Here is a 26,095-nt window from a genome sequence, read left to right as displayed (position 1 = left end):
TATAACATTGTATTTAGTCATCACATCTCCTTAGGTACCCTTTGCCGTGATAGTTTCTCAGACTTTTTTGTTTCCGATGACCTTGGCAGTTTTGAGTATTACTCATCAGGAATTCTGTAGAATCTCTCGCAGTTGGTTTTCTTATGAATAAACTGGAGCAATCAGTTTTGGAGAAAACCGCAGAAGTAAATTGCCATTCTCATGACCTCATATCAAAGACACATACTACCAGTATGACTATCAGTGTTGATGCTACTTGGTCACCTGGCTTGAGGAAATGTTTGTTTGATTTCTCCAATGCAGAGTGACTCTTTTTTTGTTATTCATTTTCATACTGTACTCTTCGTTTCTTTTTTTGAGACAGAGTCTCAATACGTCACCCTTGGTAGAGTGCTGTAGTGTCACAGCTCACAGCAACCTCAAACTCTTGGGCTTAAGCGATTCTCTTGCCTCAACCTCCTGAGTAGCTGGGACTACAGGCATCCACCATGATGCCCGGTGATGTTTTTGTTGCAGTTGTCATTGTTGGTTAGCTGGCCAGGCTGGGTTCGAACCTGCCAACCTCGTTGTATGTGGCCAGCGCTGTAACCACTGTGCACTGGGTGCCAAGCCTTCATATTGTACTCCTTGGGAGAATGTTATGGGCAGCTTACACTTAAGGAGTTGGGAGAAGGGTGGTAGTAATGCTTCATCTTCTTATGAGTAAGGTCATCTACATAAGTTATTTGGAGTTCTTCCATATAGGAAATATGTCTGTTCTCCCCAGTCATTTCTTCACTCACATATATATATATATATATATATTTTTTTTTTTAATTTTTTTTTAGAGACAATTTCACTTTGTCACTCTTGGTAGAGTGCCATGGCGTCACAGCAACCTCCAGCTCTTGGCTTAGGCGATTCTCTTGCCTCAGCCTCCTGAGTAGCTGGGAACACAGGCGCTCACCACAACGCCTGGCTATATTTTTGTTGCAGTTTAGCTGGGGCTGGGTTCGAACCTAACACCCTTGGTATGTGGGGCCAGCACCCTACTCACTGAACCACAGGGGCCGCCTTTTTCCCTTATTTATTTACATGGGCATGAATTCAGGGATATTTATTTTGTAGTTGGTTGCCCAAATTGTTCCAGCTTTAGCTATTGGGAGCTCTTTCAGTTGGCTCCTGTATCTCTTTAATGTACCCCCATTGCCTTTCTCAATTTCTGGCACTAACTGGTACTCTAGGCTCGTCTTGTATATATCCTGTTCCAGTCCTCGAATCAGCCATTTTCCCAAAGAACTTTGGTTAATTTTATTGCCAAATAGTTTTATAAGATCTGGACATTAGGTTTGCTCATTGCTAATGAGGTGTCATTGCTTCTAGGCCTTCTTTGCTGATAAAACATATAGTATGTGTGTATACTCACCCATGCACGTAGTATAGACATATACCTATACATATTCCTATGTGTAACTATCTGGATCTCTATTAAACAAAGCATAAGTTCATACTGATATCTCCAAGTCTAATCTGTTTGTTATCACATACACCGTTCTGAGGAATCTGAAAAATGCAGAATCCTAGGTACCACTCCAGAAGTAATGAATCAGGATAAATATTGGACTTATCTATTTTGAAATGTTAAAATTATTGAATGCTTTTCTTGGTTGAATACTGGAATCAATATCAAAATTATGAGGACATTGGTTGACATAATAAATACAAGTTATACTTTACCACTGTTCACCATGTGGGTAAGTATTTATCTTAGCCAAACTTTGTCACCATTTGTAGTATTGCTAATTTTAATTTCAGGAATATACTATCTAACAGAGTTTGAAAACTCTCAGTATTAGGAGATCATTGGATGTGCCATTCAACTCCCCAAGTCTATGATTCAAAGTCCTAAATAGAGAAGTGGGCACTGCAGGAACCCAGAATTAACTGTGAGAATGGTGCTCATTCATGATGGTGGGATCTGCTTCACTCATGTCCTTTTCTCTTTCTCTCTCTTTTTTATTTTGCATGGTTGGTGGCCTGCAGACTCCAGTTCCAACACCGCCTTCTGAGATGATCCTGATTCCCAGAATGCCCTTGGTACTACTCCTGCTGTTGCCTATCTTGAATGCTGCAAAAGCTCAGGTTAATCCAGGTAACACAGCCCTTACTCAGCTGCCTGCTGGAGGACCAGCGGAACATGTTCCCAAGATCAATGTTCATCCTGGGCAAAGCCCTACCAAAAGGGCCCAATAACTCTTTAAAAAAACAAACATCTCCATGGTGAAGCATGGCCAAACCAGAAACAGAAACTAGTATACTTCATGATTAATAAAATTATATATGACCTGTTGAATATTGTGAAACATTTTAGAGTAAGATGAGCATCTTTTTAAAATAGGAGGTGGAAGAAGCAACCGTTTGCTTCTGCATTTTCTGGGAAAGCCTGAAGGAGAGAATTTCTAGGTGCTTTAGAGAATGTTTGCAGGTTGGTTTACCAGTTGTTTCTGGCTGGCTCAGGCCTGGATGTTACTTGCATGTGTATCCTAGTGTGCTTTTCATACCCAGGTCCTGTGGGATCTCAGGCAGATTCTCCTTCCAACAGGGTATGGCCTTGCTTCAAATAGATATGTTAGGGAACTCTTTTAAGCCAATTTTTTTATTACCTGTATTTTTAAACTTAAAGTCTACAATTTTATTATTTGTCTACTGTACAGTAATGCTGCTTACCAACCTATCCACAGCTCAGTGTGTTAAGACATGCATTTATTTTGCTCATGGCTGGGCTTGAGTGAACTGTTCTCTGATCCTTCTTGATTCACTTGTGTATCTGGGAATCAGCTGGCTATTGGCTCATGTAGGATGGCCCTGGCTCTGATGACTGGGGCATCCTTGTTGTGCTCTGTTCCATCCTCCAGCAGACTAGCCTGGGTATGTTTTCATGGATATTTCACAGGAACAGAGCAGAAGTGAGAGCATTCAAGTATTTTTCAAGTCACTGCCAGAAAATGTTTGCTGTGTCTTATTGGCTAAAGAAAGTCACATGGTCAAGTGCAGCATCAGAGTGGGAAAGTGCAAAAAAATCACGCAGTCAACTCTGGATACAGGGGTGGGTGAAGAATTGGAGTTTTTTTTTACATTCCGCCACAAGTATCAATACAGAGAAGTATACATAGCTTAAGTGTTCGGTTTGATGAATTTTACAAACAATATATCCATGTAAGCAGTATGCAGGTTGAGAAACAGAACTGTACTAACACTTCAGAAGTTCTGTTCTTGCTCTTCCCAGCCCCAAAGGTACCCAGTATCCTGCTTTCAACACCATAGGTTAATTTGGCCTGTTTTGGTACTTTATATAATTGAAATCATATGATGCATCTTTGTGTCGTTCAACATTTTGTTCGTAACCTTCTTCCTATTGTTGCATGCAATTGTCAACCGTTCATTCTTATTATTGTATGGTATGACTTTGTTTGAACACTTTATTTAGCCAGTCTACTGTAGAGGTGGAGTTGGATAGTTTCCAGCATGGGTCTATTATGAATAAGCTCTTGTAATCATTCTTGCACATAACTTTGGGTAGAGGTATATACTCCGTTCTTTAGTGTATACACCTAAAGGAGGAATTTCTGGTCCATACATAGCATATGATTTACTGTTCTGCACAATGCAAAGAATTTTCCAAAGTGATTAGCCGATTTACCATCCCACATCAGTAGACGAGCGTTTCACGTATTTCATGTATTACATGTTCCCTGTATTCAGATTCTTGAGGGAGCTTTCATGTTGTCCTCATAGCATAAGGCTACATGTGTGAAAAATGCTTACACTCTTCCCCTTCACTAAATTTTCATATGCACAGGCTTCTTTATACCCTTAATAGGAAATAATGATCAGAGCTCCTTAAAAGTGAAGAATTATTGTTTGAATGAGTCCAGTGCCTTGTTACTACTTTCTCATAATAACCTCAGCTGGTGCGTCTGAGACTTGAACTTGCACACTGTTTTTTCATTTGTTTGCTCTTAATCCTCTCACTCAGTTGTTGAAGTTTGATTGCCTCCTGCTACATTCTTCCTGCTTTGAGTTCCACGGAAGAGTAGAGTGCTGTGAGTGGATAGAGTGGAAGGACGTTTTGGTGCTCGGTGCACTCATGTAGACTGGCATGCCATGAGGGCATTAAAATGACAAAACCGAGATCAACACCTATGGTTCATCTTATAAGGGTACATGTGACTCTTTCTAAATGTAGAATATAAATGTCTTAACACAATAACTAAGAAAATGACATGAAGGCTATGTTAACCAGTTTGATGAAAATATTTCAAATCGTATATAAACACAGCACATTGTACCCCATGACAGTATTAATGTACACAGCTATGATTTTATACAAGTTAAACCAGAGGTAAGAATCTGAGACAGATTCGAAATTTTCATTCATTGTCAGTGTTAACGGGAATCTTACGGCTTGCTTATTGTTAAGCATGGAGTAGGTGCATAATAAATGTATGTTGATTTATAGACTACTCTCAGCATTCTTTGCTGGTGTCTACTGAAGCACTAAAGATAACCGAAAGTACTGAAAGAGTAAATTCTTGGTCACTTTCCCCACAGGTTGGCCATGTGGCATAACCGAGGCTTAAGTGAATCTTGTATGCAGCCCATAGTTAAGTTTATTTAACAATGTATTTTACTTGATTATGGGATGTAAAATACTTGTTGGCAAATAGTAACCAGGCTAGGCATTAAATTCAATTAACAATAAAAACATAACAAACTCATTATTTTAAGCTCTTTGCTGAAAACATTACAATGACTACTGGTCAATGAACCTTTGGTATTTAGCATGACTTAGTTGATGAGAGAGATAGTGAATATATAAAAAGGTCAATCTTGGTGTCTCAGCAGATGCCAAGAGAGGATGAATAATCTTTGTATTTAAATAAATTTTCTACTATTCAAGACCATAAGTGTCCTACAGGTGTCATTCCCTGGAAGTTGCAAAGCAGTGGTGGTGTGACATAGATGGCTGGCTAAGGCCTGATGATCACAGAGCTGCTGGCTCTCAGCTAGAAAGCCGAGGTCCCTGGCTTTTTAGGAATTGGGCTGTACAGCAGGAGGTGAGCAGTGGGCAAGCGAGTGAAGCTTCATCTGTATTTACAGCTGCTCCCCACTGCTCACATCACTGCCTGAGCTCAGATTTCTGGCAGATCCGTGGCAGATTTGGTTCTCATAGGACCATGAACCCTCAGTACCCTACAGATCTAGGTACTGAGCTCCCTGTGAGAATCTAATGCAGTGGTTTTCAACCTTCTTTTTTTTATCTCATGGCACACTTGATCTTGTAGTTAAACTTCCATTGCACATTTAAATTATACTGATCAAAGAAAAAAGAGTTAAAAAAAAGAATTTACTTACTGTGCTTTGAACATCTTTTGAAAATAATTTAATCAATGATCTTCAAAAGTTTTTGCAGCACACCTCACAGTACACTGGTTGAAAATCACTGATCTAATGCCTGAGGCTCTGAAGCAGAGCTGAGGTGGTGAGAGGCTGCAAACACGGATTACCATCAGCAGAGAGGTTTGACTGCACAGAGAGCATAATAAATCCATTGCATGCAGACGCATATCACATCTCCCCACCCTACCCCTGCCAGTCCGTGGAAAATTTGTCTTCCACAAAATTGGTCTCTGGTACCAAAAAGGTTAGGGACTGCTGCTCTAAAGCATCTGAATTTTGGCAAAGCAGGTGGTGAGGAAAGTGGTGTTAGTGGCATTTCCAGTATCAGTAATGGAGAAGGTGGCATTGTCAATGCGGCCTGAGGTATGGGCAGTGCTGGTCTGCATGGGGAATGGTGACTTGCAGGTGTGTATACACAGCCCTGAGGTGTGCACAGAGTACTCAGCTGCCTTCCAGCGGCAACACTGTGCCAGGTACTGGGGCCTAATGATGGTTGATCCAATGGGGAAGCTCTTGGAAGAATTTCTTATGTCCAAATTGTGGGTCAGAAATATTATTTAGCTAGTGACATTCATGTCAAAAGATCATACCAACAATTTCTGAAAATCATTTCTTACAAATAATCAAATGATTTGCATATTATGAGAATATTCTGATGAATGATTTGAAGTTAATTTAGAAGAAAAGGTATTTAGCCTACTTATTTTGAGTAACAACCCTCATTATTATCTTGGCTTGGTCATAAATTAGTTGTGGGACATTGAACAAGTTGCTATATGGCTCTTTGTACTTCCTTAATCTTTGCACCTGTAGTAAGATGAAGTTGAATTGGATAATGTATGAGATGCTTTCTGCTGTGAAATCACTGTGATTTTATGGTGTGGGGGCATTATTGCTCCTACTGGGTAATTTAACAGGCTTTGAGCTTGGCAGTACAGCCCCTAAACTTGGACGGCTGTTCTTGGTAAGAAAGGCCACTTGTTCCCTACTCCCTGATACTTCCGAGCCTCAGACATCTAAAGTGTAAACTTCAGGAGAATCTTGCCTTTGGGGCTAAACAGTAGGAGATGGCAGATGAATTATTTTGTTAAATTTAAGATCTAACATAAAACTCTTGTTGATGGCAGGTGAGTCCAGAAACCCTGTTCCAGCCTCAAGAGTTTCATAGTACTAGAAACTATTCTGCTTTAGGTATTTTTTTTTTTCTTTTTCTTAGAAGTGGGTCCCAGAAGAGGCATTTCAGGCAGAAGAAATAGCATGTGTAATGTGGGTGGAGGGGAATGAGTGAGAGATTCAGAGGGGCTATGTAGGGAACCCCTTCCCCTGGAGGGTCCTTGGGTCAAGTTTCTGCTCATTTCCAGCTTGGGCTGGAGCTGCCAGACTTGTTAGGAGAGCGAAGGGCATCTCTGTGGAAAAGGGAAGTCTTTAGACTCCACAGTCACGTCCAAGAATACACTGGGCTGTAGTATTTGTTTGACCAGACACAAGGTCAGTCTTCTCTACATATAGCCACTGTTTTGGTGGCCAGCAGGGTACAAGCACCTTATGTTTTCCAGGTAGAAGGATGAATAGAAATATCCTGATTATCCCCAAAATGTAGCCCAGGGGTGTGACGTTCCAGGATCCACCAAGCCAACTAGAGGACTGATGTGTGTAAAGAGCACAGGGGCAGTTGGCCTCATTCTCTTGACTTGGCCTGTGACAGCTTCTTGTGCTAGGGAAAGGAAGGAACTCCCTACTCCCCTCGGGCAGACGGGGCATTTAGGATCCACAGCACAGAGCCAGGGCAGGGCAGAGGTAGGGCGTGCCGTTTCCATACCACACTTTCCCCTCATAGGCAACAAGCAACTTGCCACCAGATCGGAGACCTAGGGGAGGGAGGTGGTCCTCCCTTAAAATCCAGAATGTGTTTGCTTTAGAGAAGAGGGGCAAAGGCATTCCGGGTTTGGGATTCGGAGAGCAGAAACTCTTCTCCTGGCCCTGTCTTTGTTTTAGATTCATCATGGTGGTTTTTGTTCTTTCCAGCATCAACTCAATGCCAGTGAATTCTTACTTAGGGTCTAGGCAATGGGAACTCCAGACTATGCATGTTGGAAGGGACCTTAGGGATATTTAAGTCCCTCTTCCTCATTGTACAGATGAGAGAACCAGGAATCAAAGCAGGTGAGTGATTTGCCCACACTCGTGCATTTGGCTGATGGTAAAGTTAGGACAGGGACCCAGGGGTGCTAGGCTCCCAACCCCGGGTCCATCCGCCATACTACCTGGCTGCTCAGGAAGCGATGTGAGGAAACGATCTTTATCTAAAACCATGTGTAGCTGTACAGCCTCATGGTTTCCTTTCTCCAACTTCTAATATGCATTTCTGGGCTGAGAGGTAATTGAGGTTTGAGGGACAACCTGAGGCCAAAGAACAGAGTAAGACTAACAGGGTCATGAAGAGCTCTTACCTGGCAGCTTAGCCCTCTTACCATGCTGGCTGAGGAAGGCTGGACCGAGAAGGCCTTCGGCTCTTGCAAAGAAGCTGCAGTGCCTCGGATGTTTTGATTCCCGTCTGCGCCAAGCTGTCCCTTTATCTTCACCCCCTTGCCCTCCACCAAGGCTGATATGTGTGACTTTACCTCCACGCATTTCTAAAGTGGAAAATCATTCTTGTTTTCCCGGGTTCTCATCATTTATGTCCCCAGAGATGTGCTGAGAGGGCTTATGTGGCCAGATCTATTAATGAGATTGTGGTGCGGGTTTTAGGTTTCTGAAACCAAGCCTGAGGTACGAATGCTGTGTGAGTGTGCACATGTGTGTAGACATGTGGCATGTGTGCACGTGTGTGTGCATGCATGTGCATGCTGGATGGCCTGAGCAGGGCCCGGGGGGGGGGTAAAAGGCTGGGAAGAGACCTCCCTGGTAGAATTTCTCTTAAGTGAGCCGTGCTCAGTGCTGCCCACATAGGATCTTTCTTGCTTGTATGCTTGTTTGTCGAGGCTAGCCTGGAGATGGCATCCTGGCTAGCCTGGCCTCTGGTATCCTTTTTGCCAGTGTAAGGATTTTTGTCTGGGAAAAACTGAAACTCATCTGCCCCTTGACCCTCTTCATTTGTGCCCAATAGAGAAAAGCACTAATCAGTATTCAATGAACACTTCATATATTCCAGGTACTATGTTAAATGGTCGCAACAAATGTAATCTTTGCCATGATCTTATGAGTAAGTAGTATTAATATTATTATTCCAGTTTTACAGAGGAGAAATTGAGGCCTCAAAGCGTTAGGTAAGTGACCCCAGGGTATAGATGTAGCCAAGTAGCAGGACCAGGGTCAGACCCAGCTGTGGCAGCAGACCCTTGCTCTGCCCTCGGCCTCCTGTGCAGGGAGAGAACACCAAGGCCTGGGAACCTCAGTTCATGGGCCAGCCATGAATGGGCTCCAGGGGCCTCTGAACACCCTAAATTGTATCCACAACTTAATGTGCAAAGGCAAAAATACATTTTCCAAAGAGGAATTTCTTTAACTATTATCAGATACCCAAAGGACTCTGGGAAAATCCAGGAAAGGGTAAGAATGATTGATTTAATCTACTCTACAAATGGGGGAATAGGTTCAGGAAGATAGAATGATGGGAGGAAACGTGTTTGGAAAGACTGTTACCAGCTCTGACTTTGAATCCAGCCTCTGCCACCTACTAACTGGGTAAGATTGGCCATATTTTCAGCTTCTTTGAAGCTCAGTCTTCTTATCTATCTCTGACCACTACCTCAAGGGCTCCTGGCTGGAGGATATACATTAAGCACTTAGCATAGTTTCAAGCACACAGAATATGATCAATAAGTGCTGGATCTTCTTTCCTTTCCCCTCGTTTTGCATACTGTGTTGTAATAATGGCAGGCTACACAGGTCTTTTTTATACTCTTTACCAGCGGTTCTCAACCTGCGGGTTGCGACCCCTTTGTAACAATGAAAATACATCGCAGCATTAGGAAGGTTGAGGACCACTGCTTGATACTGTCTTCCATATTTTAACTTATTTAGACTATACTTTAAAAAGAGCTTTTACACTTCTTGGCCCTTATGTCTTAGAATAAAGGGTTCCAAATGCATCTGCAGCACAAACACAGCTTTCCAGCTAAAAAGCCAGCTGAATGCCCTGTCCATTCTAAAACTTGGGCTTTGCTCTGTCACCTTGGACTCTAAGGCCTGGATTCCTAGCTTGTATAGGGGGTCTAATGAGTTGCAAGTCATATGAGAAGGAACAGAGCTCTACTTCCCTGTGGTCAGTAGGCAGGGGGGCACAGGCATACCTGGCCTTCCTGAGTCTAATCCTCAGGGCCAGGAATAAGCTTGTGGGGCTGCAAGAAGAGCACCACACACGCCCTTTCCTGGACTTCTTAGTTTTCACCACCCCGGCAGAGCTCTGGTTTACTCGGGGCTGCCATGTGGAAAGACCAAGTCTTCAGGAGAACCAACAATGTAGGAGTAAGCAAGGAAGCAGTGCCCCTGGTGTCTGTGGAGTCCTGCCCTTGGAGCCACCAGGGCCGTATGTCACTGCTGCTTCATTCACATACTTGCTTGTCGTTGCCTTTCCTAAAAGCTCACAGGAACGCTAAGACAGCAGGATCAAGGTATACAATATAGAGATAGAAGTATGTGACAGACATAGATGGTTTTAGAGATAAAACAGGGCAAGGATATAATATTTATACGCATTTGTTTATTTAGTTCATGGATTACCCAATCAGGTCAGATCTCCAGTGTCATGCTAGGTGAAGGTGTGAGAGTGAGCTAGAGCCAAAGGGATTGGCCAGGCCAGGTGAAAAGAGGAAGGGAAAGCTTTTGAACAGAAGAAAAGGCACAAAGGCACAAGGAGAAAAACAGGAGGGTGAGATGGTCATTGAAGGAAGGGTCATGCGGTGTTAGGAAGCACGTAACCTTGAGATCCTTGATGTGCGATAAATGCTTCATGCCAAAGGCCTTGTCTTTACCCAGTGGTAAAAAATGCCTCGTTCTCCTCCCTAGGGTGCAATTTCCTTTTACTGCCATATTTCCACAAATCCTGCAACCAGGATGTTCTGAAATTTAGACAGGCCATAAATTTCCCTGGTCCTTTGTCCAGGTTGCCCTCCCACCTGGCAGTTCTTGACTCCTGGGGTCGAGCTGTAGACTGTGGGTGCTGACGGCAGGGTATGCTGACAGCGGGGCATGGTGACAAGACCATGGTGATGGAAATCAAGAGACGTAGATTCCAGTTCCAGCTCTGTCACAGTCTGGCCTTGTGGCTGGAGGTGACTCCCTGTACCTCACTTTGGTCATTTAGAAAATGGGGACAATGCCTTTGCTGCTGGAACTTCACAGCGTTGCCGTGGGGGATGAAATGAAGTAATGGGCATGGATGGGCTTTGGGGAGTTCCGTGCAAGTGTTGTGATTTGTTACTGTTGGAAGAGACGCAAATTAAAATAATCCAAGCACCACAAAACCATAGTTTCTATCAAGCAGATGTTGGGGGAGGAAAGAGAAAAAACCATTAGAGTCTCCTGTGGTTCCCCCTGAGAGACTCAAGTTGCCTTTGGGGAATGGCGCTTCCAACAACCCTGAACTCTGGCCATCCTAACTCCAAAGGAACGTGGGGCCCTATGCCTTGGCCAAGCATATCCATTACAATGTGTTTTTTTCTGGGGAGAATAGTGTGGTTGTTGACTTAGTGCTTGGTCATAGCCAGCAGGTCTCTGAAGAGCATGGATGTGGCAAGATAGGCCTCCCAGAAATTTCTGGTGGTTTGGACACATACTCAGTAAAGTAGAGGAAATGTTAAGACATTCAAACAGTGAGGTTTTTTGTTCTAAATGGGCTTAAGTGGGAGGTAATAAGCTATTAAAAAAATATGCGACATCCCCCGTACGTCAAAGATTTTTATGACTTTGATCTTTGTCTTATTTGGTGCAGTAATGATCCCTTGCGTACCCAGGACCAGTACCTACTGCAGTGGTTGGCTTATAAAGGCAATCAGTAAATGTTTGAGGAATAAGGAGAGGGAGGGAAGAAAGGAAGTCAAAGAACTCCCAGGCTTTTCTGTATTTTTCTGCAAAGAAAAGATTCCAATGTGAGACTTGATCTCAGATAGATGTTGGGAAGCCAAGAAGGAACCCAGGGGAATAGCATCTCTTTAAATGAGGGGGATGCTAAATTTGGAGTGAATAAATTGGAGCTGCAGCTCCTAGGGTGCAGGACCAGGGGTCCAGTATTCTGGTGTGGGAGGCTGGGGGTGCCTGTCCCCTTGCAGAGCTAGAGCAACCCCAGGCCGTGGGGAAGAGGAGGTCTCTGCGCTTATTCCTAAGTACCTAAGGTCTCCGTGCCTCAGTGCATAGGCAGAGCATTTTGATGGTTATAAATAAAGGAAAATATGTGTAAATTTATCAAAACATGTGTAAACTCTTAGCATTTCAATGGAGGAAGTCAAATCCAATCTTTCATGTATTATAACCTATGTGAAAGATAGCAGGTTCCCAATAAAGTGTATCTTCTATGGACAAACATCGCTAACTTGAGAAATGATTTGTCCTGGCGCGGGAGGAGTGCTGGCTATGGGATGGGATAAATCCATCTTGGGAAAGCTGTAATTTTAGTTAGTTTGTTTATTTTTAGTATAATAGTTTAGACCAACATTTAGGACTTTGTGATAGTTGTTCTTATTGAGGAATTAGCTTAATAGTGATAAACAGACAAACCAGTAATGACAACAGCAACGTGTTATATCTTTGGTTACTGGTTCTGTTTCTTGATGAAATAAAATTAATCTCTAATTTCTATAATGAGGATGAATTATTTTTTAAGTTAGCTTATATATAGAAGGCGCATGTCATTGTTAGACCTTATATCTTGAATATAGATTACAGCACCTGAAAGACAGAATCTAAATTCCTCCCTTGAAATGAAGAATAAGGAACTTACATGTATTTGGATAAATTTAAGGACATTTTTTCTTTATCTGTAGCTGCTAAAACACCCAGTTCATGAGTAGTACCTGGCTTGGCTCATGTTCCTATGAAGACGGAGTGGTCTTCTCTCAGAGAATATGTTTGGATCTTTAGATTTCTTTTTTTTTTTTTTCAAGTCCAAATTAATACTTTATTTTTTTTTCTTCTTCTCCTTCTTCTTCTTTTTTTTCTTCTTTTTTACATTTCCAACAATTTTTTTGGTGGTACAATGTTCTGGGTTTATATACAATTTGAAATATTTTCATCAAACTGGTTCACATAGCCTTCAAGGCGTTTTCTTAGTTATTGTGTTAAGACATTTATATTCTACATTTGGTAAGTTCCACATGTACCCTGTAAGATGCACTGTCAGTGTGGTCCCACCAATTCATCTTTAGATTTCTTTTTTCTTTTAATTAAATCATAGCTGTGTACATTAGAGAGATTCACATCTACCCTTATAAGATGAACCATTGGTGTGATCCCACCAATCACCCTCCCTCTACCCATCCTCCCCTCTAATGACCAGCGCAGTCCTCCACCACAAAAAAGTGATCTTTAGATTTCTTAAAAGAATATGAACCTAGTATGAACCTAGAGCTCAGTTAAGGCACTTGGATGGATCTGCCCTTACTTGGCAGAGCAGAATATCTTCATGCTGGGTAGTTGATAGGGAATAAGCTTTAGTTCTTTGGTCATTCTGTATCCTCTCTCCCTGGCAGGTCCTGAACTTAAACTTTGCTTTATAAGACTCTCACGAACTTAGCTTGGCTTTTCAGAGAGTTTCTCCTTGGGTTTTGACATTCTCCCTCCGCTCGGCCCCAGTAGTTCACACATGTGTTGAGCAAGAAAAATGCTACATGCCCCAGGTCTCCTTTGGAAGCTCTGCTGATCTTGTCCCCTAGCGACCCTTGCTAGTTAGTGCCAAGCTCAGAGCCAGTTTCTTGCACCTACCCCCAACTGGCAAATGGCTAACATGTCACGCACCTGCCCCAAATCGGCAAAAGGCTAACAGTGGCTGCAGAAGTTCCCTTACTTCTTTGAGGGTCTCCTTTCTTTAACGTCTTAGTCTCTGCATTGCTTCAGCAGCCCTCAGATTCATTCCAACAGATGATTTGTGAGTTTCATCTAGCTCTTCCAGTTACTCTTGGGGGAGTGCTGATTACTGCAAGCCACTTCATCCCTCCCTGGATACAAAAATGAAATGTTAACTTTTACTTTGTTGCCACTGTAATTCATGTTACTGATTATGTTTCACTTTTTGAATTGACTGTTAGGAAGCTCAGAGTCGAAGTTGAAGCCCATCACCAAGAAGGAATACAGAACAAAATGTAATATATTTTGTATGTTAATCTTAGCTCTAGCTTATCTTACCATTCTTATCTTCTTTTCCCTTTGCCGTATGTTTCTTCACTTAAATTTATTTTTGATTGTTTTAAACTTATGCAATTTTAGAAAACAACTCTAATCTTCATTGAATGATCAAGGCAAAAATAACTAAAAAGTAAATAATATCTAACCTTTACTAAATACTACTGCTCTAAGTGCTTACCATATATTAACTCATATTCCTTATAGCATTCCCGCAATCAGGTATCATTACCCTTAAACTAAGAGGCTGAAAGCTTGAGCAACCTTTCTGAGGTCATAAAACCTCTGGATTGCTTAAGAAGAGGGAAGGCAGTACTTAAAACAAACAATATTCTCTGCTCCTCGTCCTCCTAGACATTATTTATTAAGCCCCATTACATTTCATAAAGTGTGCTAAGTTCTTTGTATACACTATACTAAATATCTACAACAATTCTACTTGGCAGGATACAGAGGTTTGGTGACTAGTCTTCAAGTCTGACCTTTGAATGTGAAAGAATCAAGTTTTAAGTACAAACCTACCTGATTCCAAACCATGACTCAGTTTTCTTCTCAACCCATGACTTTCATGGCAACCAAACTGTCTCTTAAACATACCTCTTCTTGGAAGAGAGGACATACTAATTACTATAAGGCCTCACTGACGTTGTTAGCCAAGAAGGACACTTGTCTGATTCATGTACCCTGAAACCTGTTGTGGCTTGGGACTTCTGTCCTGGGGCTCTGCATAATTATTTCTGGAATGTATTTTGGGCTTCCAAGAAAACTGTGATCCTAAACAGGTATTTCTAAGGGGAATTTCGACTTGGGTAAAAGAGGTCTTGGTGAAATAGCCCCATTGTACCTAAAGAATAGCCCTATAGACTGAAGAAAAAAATGCAAATTATGTGTCTCGGCCCCCTGGGTAATTGCATTGTGTCTATATTATCTGCACAATGAACCAGTCTGGAGTAGCCTGCTACCTGGAGCTTGTGGGGAGCAGGGCTACCTTGTCACCCTTGCAATTAGAAGACCCAGATCATGGTAGCTTGGGGCTGAAGAAGGGAGAACTAGGGACAAAGGGATGTGAATTTGCATCCTGGTTCATCTGTGTATCCTTGAGTTACTCAATACACCTTTGTGGATCTCAGAGGTTCTGATAGTTCATGTAAAGCCATTAGTTTTTTAAATTCTCTTTCTGGCTCTCAAGTTTTATGATCACAAATGTTCCTTTAGAGTGACCATAGACTGGCCTGGGCCACCCCCCACCCCCCAATTAACCCCAATCATGCCTCTCTGTCAGTGTTATCTCCCTTGTATCCAGAAAGGCCCAGGTGTCAGATCTCTGTGTCTCAGACCTCACGTGTGCCACATGTGTGTTTTCCTGGAAGTCGCACATAGGACACTCATTGACGGGGAGCCTGGGCAGCCCGTGGTCCAGATAGTAGTGAGACAGTAAACATCACTGAACAAGCAGCCCTTTCAGGCGCTCAGCCTTGGCAGGATAGCATGAAAAATAATTCTTGGGAAGCTGGGGCCTGGTGGCAGCTGCTTCTGCTCAGCCTGCCTGCCAGGCCCCACCAGAGTTTGGATAAATGGGGCTCCCTGCTGGGTGCAGCAGCCTGAGCTGGTAGTTTTCCACTCTGGGAAACTGGAAAGTGAATTGGCTCCTCCGTCCAGGAGATTGGTGGGTAGTGGAAGCATCAGGAAACCGCTAAGACAACTCAGCAGGCAGAACCCTGCTTTGCTGCGGGGGCTCTTGCTTCCCTCGCTGGGCCCACTTTTTCATGCTTCTTTACATTTCATAATGCAAGGAAGACAGATGGCTGGACTCAGGGGAAAGCAAGGGGACCTGACGTTTAGGACATGGGCCAACTTGGCAGTTCGGAGCCTTCACTATTGGCTGGGATCCGTTCCACAGAAGGAGTTTACCCGAAATAGGCATATTCAACGGGAAAACCACACTGGCACTGCTGAGAAGTGCCACGTTGGTTGCCCTGGGCTTCTCCTGGTTCCAAGGACCTGGTAGAATGAGAAAGGCCGTCCAATATCAACTTGTCCATTTTCCTAGGCCCTTTCTCTGAGGCCCCTGGCAATACTGATTCACCGAGAGACTTTGCCTACTTTTTTATGGTGACTATTGCTGGTTTCTTGGTTCCTATCTCTGAATTCCCTGTCCTCATCCTTATGTTGCTTAGTCCCAATTTCTAGATCTTCAAACCTACATTGTCTGAAGATGGTTTGTAAATACTTGCAGCCCTCTCAGCCTTTTCATCTACTTATCTATTTGCCAAATGTGTGTTAAGCATATAACGGGTGCTTTGTGCTGGCAGGTGCTGAGAGGGGAAAGGAGGAGCCCAACATGATTACTGTTCTCAAAATTGATTACAGTTTCTTTTTTTAATTAAATCATAGCTGTGTTCACTAATGCAATCATAGGGTACAATGTGCTGGTTTTATATACAATCTGAAATCTTTTCATCAAACTGGTTAACATAGCCTTCACGGCATTTTCTTAGTTACTGTGTTAAGACATTTATATTCTACACCTAGTAAATTTCACATGTTTCAATAAAGAGGTAAACAAGCCCAAGTGAAATAGAAAATCTGGGTTTGCAGGTTGTTACTTCAAAGAACCCTCTCCCCGCTACTTTTATCCCCATGTCATGTTTTAATATTTTCCATAGCTTTGTCACATGACTTGAATAGTAATAGCCAGTAATAACTACCACCAAATAGAAATGTGTGTCTATTTGATTATTGAAAACCTATTGTCTTCTGTCTGTCTCCCCTACTGGAATGTAATGTCCAGGAGATCAGTCATGTTATCTGTGTTGTCTACAACTGCATGATATCTGACACACAGCGGAGACTTACTTATTAGATAAATATGTGAATATTCATTAAGGAAATACATTTCTTAACTAAAAATATGAAGGGAAAAATAGATTGCAGTAAAGCTTGTGATGACTTTGACTTATGAGGGAGCCTCATACATCTGCTGCCTGATTAAACATCATCAGTCAAGGTTACCCTTGACTAAATTCCCTGGGCTTTTTGAACCCTGTGCTAACGAACAATAGAAAACTCTTTCATCGCTTTTCAGCAGACATTTATATTGGTCATTACAAGAGTTTGGTGATGCACAAAAATCAAGAAACATAAAATCCACCCCAGTGGAAATAAATGCAGCTGTCCTAGCAACACTGGTGAGCCCGGCAAGTTGAAACTTGCATGAGTGAATCAGGAAGGATGCTGCCAACGTGTTTCTTGGAAGTAAAATGATGGACCATACCATCGTCTCAAAACTTTCATAGTGGCCTAGAATTGAGCACTCAGGGAATGTCAGAAACCCTACTAGACACTGGAGATGCAACCAGGAGAAAGATAGGTGTATGATCCCTACTCTCATAACACACACTCTTTAGTGGGAAGACCAAAATTCAATAATTATTTATATTACAAGGGTGAAAAGGGCTATAAAGGAAAAGCATAGACATGTAACATATGACAGAGATTCCTAACTTAGATGGGGTGGCTGGGGGGAATTCCCTGGGGGAGTGACAGGCTGAGAGATGGAGGGCGAGCTAGCAGGTGAAGGAGAGAGGACAATCATCCAGGTAAAGGGGGCATCACATGCATATGTGGAGTGTGCCTCAGCTGGGGCAGGGAGGAAGGGACATTGGGCTGCCATGTAGGGATGTAGGAGCACAGAGCAAAGCCGGGGCAGGGTGGGTACAGATGAGGCCAGGGAGTGGGCTGATGCCTCATGGGTCACATTTTCTTAAGAAGAGTGGAAAATGGTTAGAGGGTTCATGTCAGAGTCTCGATAACATTTTAGAAAGCTTACTTAAAAGGCTGATAGAGGGCCCAGGAGGAAGAGTTAGGAGGCATTATAGTGGTCCAGAGGGGAGGGGAGGGGTTTGGGGTATGGCATGGGAGGAGTAGAGAAGGAGAGAAATAGCCAAATTTGACAAGTTTACAGGAGGTAGAATTTGTAGGCCTTGCTCAAATGGACTGAGTGATTCTCAAAGGCCGAGTTTTCGTCTCACTCTTTGACTGCCTCCCAGCAGGCAGAACTATCACCTACCATCCCTGACCTCTTCCTCTCCAAGAATTCTGCACTGTTCTCCAGGCAGAAGTTGACTGAGCAGAGTGAGACTTTCCTGCTCTCATTAGTGCCCTGCTGTGTGCATCTACCTACCCGTGTTCCCCTGAAAATAAGACACTGTCTTCTATTTATTTTTTCTCAAGAAGACACACTAGAGCTTATTTTCAGGGGATGTCTTATTCTCTGCTCCAAAATGCATGGCGTGGCTATGCAGCATATCTGCATATGCACGCCCATCACTAGGTCTTATTATTGGGGTAGGGCTTATATTTAACAAATACATAGAAATCCTACTAGGGCTTATTTTTTGGGTAGTTCTTATTTTCAGGGAAGCACAGTAGTTGGCTTCAAGCCCTCTGCATGATGCAAGGGCTAGGTGGATGAGAGGAGAGGACTCTGGCACATTTAACGTGTTCTTTACAGGAAGAATTAAACCCTCACTTTCTTTGCCTGTTGCACTAGTTCTCAGCTTGCCTCACCTAGAGTTGCAGTCCTCAAACCCCAGGGCCACAGAGCAGATCCGGTCTTTGGCCTGTTTGGAACAGGCTACAAGGCCGAAGACAAGCGGCAGGCAAGCCAGCAAAGCTTTATCTTCATTTACATCATGCGTAGTAGTAACGCAAATTCTCAGCCTCAGGTTGATCCACATAATCAGAAAACTCTGGTAGGGGGAGGGGCAGCAAGCAGCGTTTTAACCAGCCCTCAATGTCAGTGGTCCCCAAACATTTTGGCACCAGGGATAAGTTTCATGGAAGACAATTTTCCCACAGACTGGGGAGAGCATGCAGCTAGCTCAGTGGGATCACAGGCTTTTAGAATCAGATTCTAAGATGAGTTAGTATAATATTAACTTAATGAATGACTTTGTGCAGTTGCAACTCCTAACACAGAATATGTGATTAGTAGGAAACATGAAATATTGAGTGAGAAATGCTTATATTGCCTAACACTTGATAAATGCTTCTAATGGATGCTGTTATGACCGTGGCTCACATCACCTCCTGAGCCCCACCTGTTAGATGAGGGCAGCATTAGATTCTCACAGGAGCAGGAACCCAGCAAACTGCACATGTGAGGGGTGTGCCCTGGGCCTCCTTCTGAGAATCTAATGCCTGATAATCTGATGTGACTGTCGCGTGCTTGAATCATCACAGACCATTCCCACCCCTGCATGCTATCCCCAGTTTGTGGAAAAGTTGTCTTCCATGAAACTGGTCCCTGGTGCCAAAGAGGATGGGGACCGCTGACCTACCTGCTCCCTCTACCAGAATTTCTGATTCTGTGGATCAACCCGAGGCTGAGAATTTGCATTACTGCTACTCAGTTCCTGGTGCTGCTGCTGCTGCTCCTGGAAATGCACTTTGAGGAGCACATGCAGACACAATGACAGGTGAAATGCAGCCACAATGACAGGTGAAATGCAAACACAATGACAGGTGAAATGCAGCCACAGTGACAGGTGAAATGCAGCCACAGTGACAGGTGAAATGCAGCCACAATAAGGAGCTCTCGGAGCCTCTGGGAGGGAACAGGCGCTCCTCTGATACTGCATAGCAGGGGAGCCTATACAGACTCCCCCATCCTCCTACCTCACTCACTTCACTTCTCTTTTAGTTCATTTTTCTCGTCTGTTAAACAGGGAATGTTCAGGGTGGGTCAGTTAGGACATACAATACAAAGGATTCCTGAGTCCAGGATACGGAATCCAGCTGAAATGTGTCACAGAGACAGCAGCTCTCTTCCAGCTTCTTGGTTGGTGTTCCCAGAAAGAGCCGTGCCTTAGTGGGGAAGTCATTTGCAGCAATATCATGATTCACCCTGTGTGACCCTTGTCCTTCATTTCTAGTTTACTTTGGATGTTCCAAGAAGCAAGGGTTCGCATTGCAGGCATGGCCCAGTGTCTGGAGGCGCCTGATAACCAGGAATGAAAGCCCAGGGGGACTGTGAATGTGGATTTCTCTGATTTCCCAGCATGGCCCCAGCCTCATGTGTCCAGGCTGGAAGGGACCCAGGAGCATTGGTTCCCAAGCCTGGCCACACAGCAGAATCAGCTGGGGACTTTAGAAATGTGCAGGTTCCTGGGCTCAGCCTCAGATATACCAAAGGACTGCCCCCCACACCCCCGGGCAACAAACTCACATTCTAAAACTTCTCCTAGTGGTTCTGAGGCAATCGGTCCACAGACTGGCTTTTGGAAACCACTGCCTTACAGAGTGACTAAACTGCTCGCCCTCACTTTCCATGAGAGGAAACAGAACCAAAGCAGGTCAGGAGCTCAGGTCTCACACGGGTAAGGGGTAGAGCCGGGAGTGGATATGAAGTCTTTATTTTCAGAGGTCATGTCGCTCAGTGGGATCACAGGCTTTTAGATCAGATTCAAAGATGAGTTGATACAATATTTACTCAGTGAATTCCTTTGTGCAGTTAAAACTTTTAATGTAAAATATGTGATTAGGGGGAGACATGAACTATTGAGTGAGAAAATACTTAACACGACCTAACACTTGATACATGCTTGTAAATGGATGCTATTAGTACTGTCTTTCATAGAGTTTAAGAAATCACTGACTGCGGAACACTTCTTCCAGTTAAACTATGACACTCCTGACTTGTTAAGTGCATCTAGATGTCAGAGATGTTAATATGTGAAAAGTGGAGATGATGATATTATTCAACTTCTCTTTCCTCAACCCTGTGAAGATTCTTACCTTACTCCTGAATGACATACTTAGCAGTCAATGCAGCCTCCTGAAGAAGATGCCTGCTAGGTGTGTTTGAGGAATGGCAGGGAGGCCTCAGAGGTGGGAAGTTACTGAAGGGCAGAAGCCTTTTGTGCAGAAGAGTTTTGTGAACTGACTTACATTCCAAAGGCTTCGCGGGGGAAAGCAGGCAAAGGGCGAGGAGCTACGTGACGATGGTTGTACTATATTTGGTGACGGCCAACAGTGAATTGTCTCAGAAGAATGATAGTAAAACATGTGGGAAGAAGTAGGAGAGACCTGGAGATGTTTGTAGGGTAACCAGTAGGAGCTCCTATCAGCTGAGGGATTGGACCTGGGACGGGAAAGGACTTAAGGATGGCTTGGAGAATTTTGGCTTGAGCCACTGAAGAGCAAAGTTGGCTGAAATGGAAAAGACCAAGGGATGAGTTGTGGAGGGAATCTGTACTTTACTCACTGTTCTTCCTTCTCTACATCTATATCTCTCTCCAAAGGTTGCTTCCTTTTTTCAATAAATATTTTCTCCCCAAATGAGACATAAAAATAACTAAGATACAGTGCCTTTCCCTGCCATCTGAAAGTTTGCAATCTGGGGGGGATGTAGAACATCACACAGAGAATTGTATGACAAAGGAGTATGTGTCTAATGCCACACGAGAGATTAAAAATGCCAGAAATCAGAGGAAGGAGGCAGTCGTCAGCACTGATACTATTCTGCCCTTAGTACAAGTTCATTACAATGCAAAAAGAAAATGCTGGTGTAATAATTTTAGCTAGTCTTTCCACTTTGGGTAAACTGCCCCCCCTCGCTGGATTCCAAACAACCTCTACAAAAAACATGACCTGCCCTCAGCTTACCTTGCCCTTCCTATCTCCTTTGCATGAAGCACTGTCCCCTCCAGGAGCCACTTGGCTTGCTGCGTCCCTTCTCTCAGCTCTCTGCCTGAAGTCACCACCTCCGAGAGGCCTTCCTTGATCTGTTTACATAAGAGAGCACCGATTCCTTTTCCATTCTGGATTTTTCTTCACAGTACTTGACATCTTCTCTCGTATCTTTCTTTGCTCATTACCTGTTTCTACACAGTGGAATGAGAACCGTGTGTTGAAAGGTACTTTGTGTGTTTTACTTACTACTGTAGCCCCACAGTGTTCCCTCAGTTGTTGAAGGAATGAATTAATAGATAGAGGAATTAAAATAAACTGTGGTTTGGAAAGCGGTGGTGGGGTTGGAGACAGGACTGGGCTCTGAACAAAGCATTAGTTTCAGAAGCGAGAGAATGTGCTGGAGAGCAGCTCTCTCACTGATCTGCCGTGCTGCTGTGGCCTCGGGAGACACGCTGGCCCTGGGTACCCTTGGTTAAAGTACAGGGGACATTCTGGTATATTGGGACAAACTGGACTGGGTCCCAAATATGGTCTGAGTCAAACCCCTGCTACTTCATAATAGCTGTGGGCCTTCTGCTGGTGTCCTTATGCAAGTTGGGCATCCCTTATTTCAAATGATTGGGACCAGAAGTGTCTTGGATTTCAGAGGCTTCTTTTATTAAGAACCCAAAGACATTGATTTGCAAAAAGTCTTACTTGACCTGTGGCGAGAGCCAAGAAACAACACACTAAAAAACAATCAGCGAAGACCCCACTAATAGTCTTTGAGCCAGTAAGGAAATTACCGGAGCCACTCCTGGTTATCAGACCGGAAGGACGTCCTTCTGAGTGTCCTTCAGCTGCACAAGAACGTGCATTTAACCAAAGCAGTCTGTGCAAATAGCACCATGGTGCCTGCAGGCTGGTTGAGTCGCAGCTTCTAGGGCGTATTTCCTGTCTGCCTGACACAGCTGTTTCAGCACTTTTGTTGATTTCTCTGTGAATCTCTTTCTCTTTTTCTCCTTCTCTCTTGACTCTTCTCTTCTCCTCCACTGTCAGCTCCTCTCTCCCTTCCATTGTGGGAGTCTTCCTGTCCTTCTTTGTCCTGAACACTGATGTGAACTGCTACGTTATAGCCTCAGATTCAGCAATTTCAATGGCAAAAAACTTGTATCCTGAAGGCAAAGCTGGTGTTTTCCTTTGTGGACCCCTGAGAATAGTCTTGTCAAAACAAAGTACCATGGTTGAAGTCTTCTACGGTCCCATCACATTTCAAGCAGAGAGGCCTCCATTTCTCTTCAGCTGATTCCGATTTGAGTTCTTCTGGGCTGAGTCTCTCATCATTTCCCCAGAACGCAGAATAGATCTGCTCATCCACTTTGGTGAGTTTCAGGAATTGTGGATCAGCTGGTGAAATCAGCTTGTAATAGACTTCAGCACGCTGCATTGCTATCCAGGCCCAGCCATCGCAGTATCGGCATGGTTGCTACTTGACTTGGTTGAGAAAGAGCACGTGTCACAGACAACAGCTCCCTGCAACTGGATCATCAGGTCTACCCGTAGCCTCTCTGTTGCAGTCTGGGCAGCACAGATTTTTTTTTTTTTGAATAGTTGCGTTATATATCTGCTTACCCAGCTGAGCATCCAAAATCTGAAAATCTGAACTACTCCAGTGAGCATTTCCTTTGAGCATCTTGTTGGTGCTCAAGAAGTTTCAAATTTGGGGAGCCTTTTGGATTTTAGGTTTTCAGATTTCTGATACTTAATAATACTGTGTGCCCTACTTGATACATGCAGCTATTAGAGGGGGGAGGTAAATAATGAGATGACACGTTGCAACTTGTTAAGAACTCTATTTTCAGAGTCAAGATGGCAGTTGGGGGCAATGTATGACACAGATTACAGCCACAGGAGCTAGGAGTGCCTGCCGGGCCTCCTCCCCAGGAGGCACCTGGGGCGACACACACACGGGGTACAGTGACAAAGAGAAAGCAAAGTTCTACATTAGCACTAGCTGGGCTTGAGTCACAAATGCCAAACAAGTCCTCTGATAAACTGAACTGGGGCATGTAGCTCATGTTTGAGGCTTCCAGAAGCCTCTCCTTGTTCATTGCATCACTGGTGCCAAGGGTTAAAACATTTAGCACGCTAATGTGTAGGATCAGCTCTGAGGAGGGTCAGAGCAGGCCCCTGAAAGGGTCCATTTTCTGTGTGTGGTTTTTAAAATGCACATCGACCGCCCCCATTGGTGACCTCGGCCCCATCAGCACCCTATGCTAATGTTTCCCCGTTCTTACTCTTCCCTTCAATTTCACTTCTCAGAGAGTGGAATTTGGTAAATGTTTGCCTTATTCCAAAACAGTTCAGATTTGTCTTTAAGAGTTGGGCATACACATGGTGATTATCTGTGGAACATATCACCTCTGATGGAGAAATTAATTATACTGAGAAGAGGCAAAATGACATTAGATTCCCATGTTCATTTCTTGATTCAAATCTGACCTGGAAAATGTCGCAGGTGGTGAGCGTGGAAGTGTTCCAGTTGGGTATATGGCCACGTTTCTTGCTGAAGCTGTCTGCATATGATTCTGCTTAACCATACTTTCTGGTTACTTTGCATAAGCAGCAGCTAGTTCTTGGGCCAGAACCATCCTTCCCTTTCCTAGGGTCAGCTTAGAGTCTGGGAGCTTTGCTTGGTCTGACACAGGCAGAAGGGCTCTCTCCCCTTACGGTGTGTCCTGGCTACAGTCTATGTCCTCATTCTCCAAGCCCGGGATGTTCCCGAAGGATAGCAATTCTGCTGTGATCCTGCCAAGCCTGGGCTTTATGCTGCTCACAGGAAACCTGTTCCCTTGGTGCTCACTATCTCTCCAGGGTACTTCCAGGAAACGGGGCTCAGTATCTGTGTACTGTAATTTTCCTACCTCCGTCCCCTCCCAAGCCTAGGGAAATAACACCTTTCTCTCCACCATCTCTGCTCCACCCTGCGGTCCCTTAAGGAGGGCAGGCTTTCTAGGAAGCCCTTTGTCTTCCAGAAGTTTCTTATTTCTGCCCTGTAAACATAAATCTTCCATGGGGTGCTTTGGAAAGGGGAGTGAAAATATGCAAATCAAAATCTCAATATGTCATTTTGCTCCAGAGATGTTTATTTGAAAAGGTTTTATTGAAATATACATACAATAAACTACACACATTAGAAACATGCAGCTTGATCAGTTTTCATGGGTGTATAAACCCACGAAATCCCCACCATAATCAAGATAATGATTATATCCATCACTGCCAAATAGTTCTCTGTGCCCCTTTCTAATTCTTCTGGCCACTCCTGCTTGCTGGAAACCAGGAAACCACCGATCTGCTTGCTGTAGATGGAATTGTTTGCATTTTCTAGAGTTCTGTGTAAGTAGAAGCAGACAGTGCTCTTTTTGTCTGAATTCTTCTACTTAGCATAATTGTTTTAAAATTTATCCACGTTGCAGCACACATCAGCGCTGGGTCTACGGTAAGGCAAGTGACGTGTATAGGGTGAAAAATGCAATAAGTTCTTTATTTATTGTTGTTATTATTATTGCCAGGACACTTCATATGAGACCTCAACTCATAACAAATCTTTAAATGTAACACATGGTACTGTTAATTATAGGCACAGTGTTATACAACAGATCTCTAGAACTTACTTGTCTCGTACAACTGAAATTTATATCCCCTGAACAGGAATTCCCTATCTCTCTCTCTTTCCAGTACCTGGAACCATCCTTCTACTCTTCTGCTTCTATGAGTTTGGTTATTTTCAACACCTCGTATAAATGGAATCACACAGCATTTGTCTTTCTGTGATTGGCTTATTTCACTCAGCATAACGTCCTCCAGGTTCATCCATGCTGTTACAAATGGTAGAATTTCTTTCTCTCGTAATGCTGAATAATGTTCCACTGTATGTAGATCTCACATTTCCATTATCTGTTCATCTGCCAGTGGACATTTGGATTGTTTCTATGTCTTGGTTACTGTGAATAGTGCTGCCCTGAACATAGGAATGGAGACATTACTTTGAGATCCTGATGTGGATTCTTTTGGGTATAAACCCAGAACTGGAATTGATGGATCATATGGTAGTTTTATTTTTAGTATTTCAAAAAGCCCCCATACTGCTTTCCATAGCTATATTCCTAGCAATGGATTACAAAGTTTCCAATCTCTTTACTTCTTCACTAACATTTGGTGGGTTTTTTTGGGTTTTTTTTTTGCTGTTGTTGTTGGTAATAGCCATCCTGACAGGCATGAGGTGCCGTCTCATTGTGGTTTTGATTTGCATTTCCCTAGGGATGACCGATGCGGGGCACCTTTGCATATAGCTATTGGCCATTTGTACTTCTTCTTTGAAGAAATGTCTATTCACGTTCTCTGCCCATTTTTAAATCAGGTTATTTGGGTTTTTTTACTCTTGTATGAGTTCCTTATATGTAATATATTTTAGATATTAACTCCTTATCAAATACTACACATACACACACACACCTGGTTTGCAAATATTTCCTCCCATTTCAAATGGTTTTCTTCCCTTTGTCCATTGTTTCCTTTGTTGTACAAAATTTTTTTAGTTTTATGTAGTTCCACATATTTTTGCTGTGCTATTGGTGTCATAACT

The 26,095-nt window shown here is 43.3% G+C and overlaps 1 protein-coding gene across 1 annotated transcript in view; it reads left to right on the top strand.

Moving 5' to 3' along the window:
- Nucleotides 1-26,095, top strand: part of DDR2 (discoidin domain receptor tyrosine kinase 2) — a 152,198-nt gene that overhangs the window by 92,955 nt on the left and 33,148 nt on the right. The window contains exon 3 of the mRNA XM_012802614.2: nt 2,023-2,131. Coding sequence (XP_012658068.1) covers nt 2,050-2,131 — 82 coding nt within the window. The 5' untranslated portion in view covers nt 2,023-2,049. The remainder of the gene's footprint in view (nt 1-2,022; nt 2,132-26,095) is intronic.

This window comes from Otolemur garnettii, unplaced genomic scaffold, assembly GCF_000181295.1.
Source record: "Otolemur garnettii isolate 467f Iridium unplaced genomic scaffold, OtoGar3 scaffold00016, whole genome shotgun sequence".
NCBI classification, from domain to species: domain Eukaryota; kingdom Metazoa; phylum Chordata; class Mammalia; order Primates; family Galagidae; genus Otolemur; species Otolemur garnettii.
This window is presented reverse-complemented; position numbering and strand designations above follow the sequence as displayed.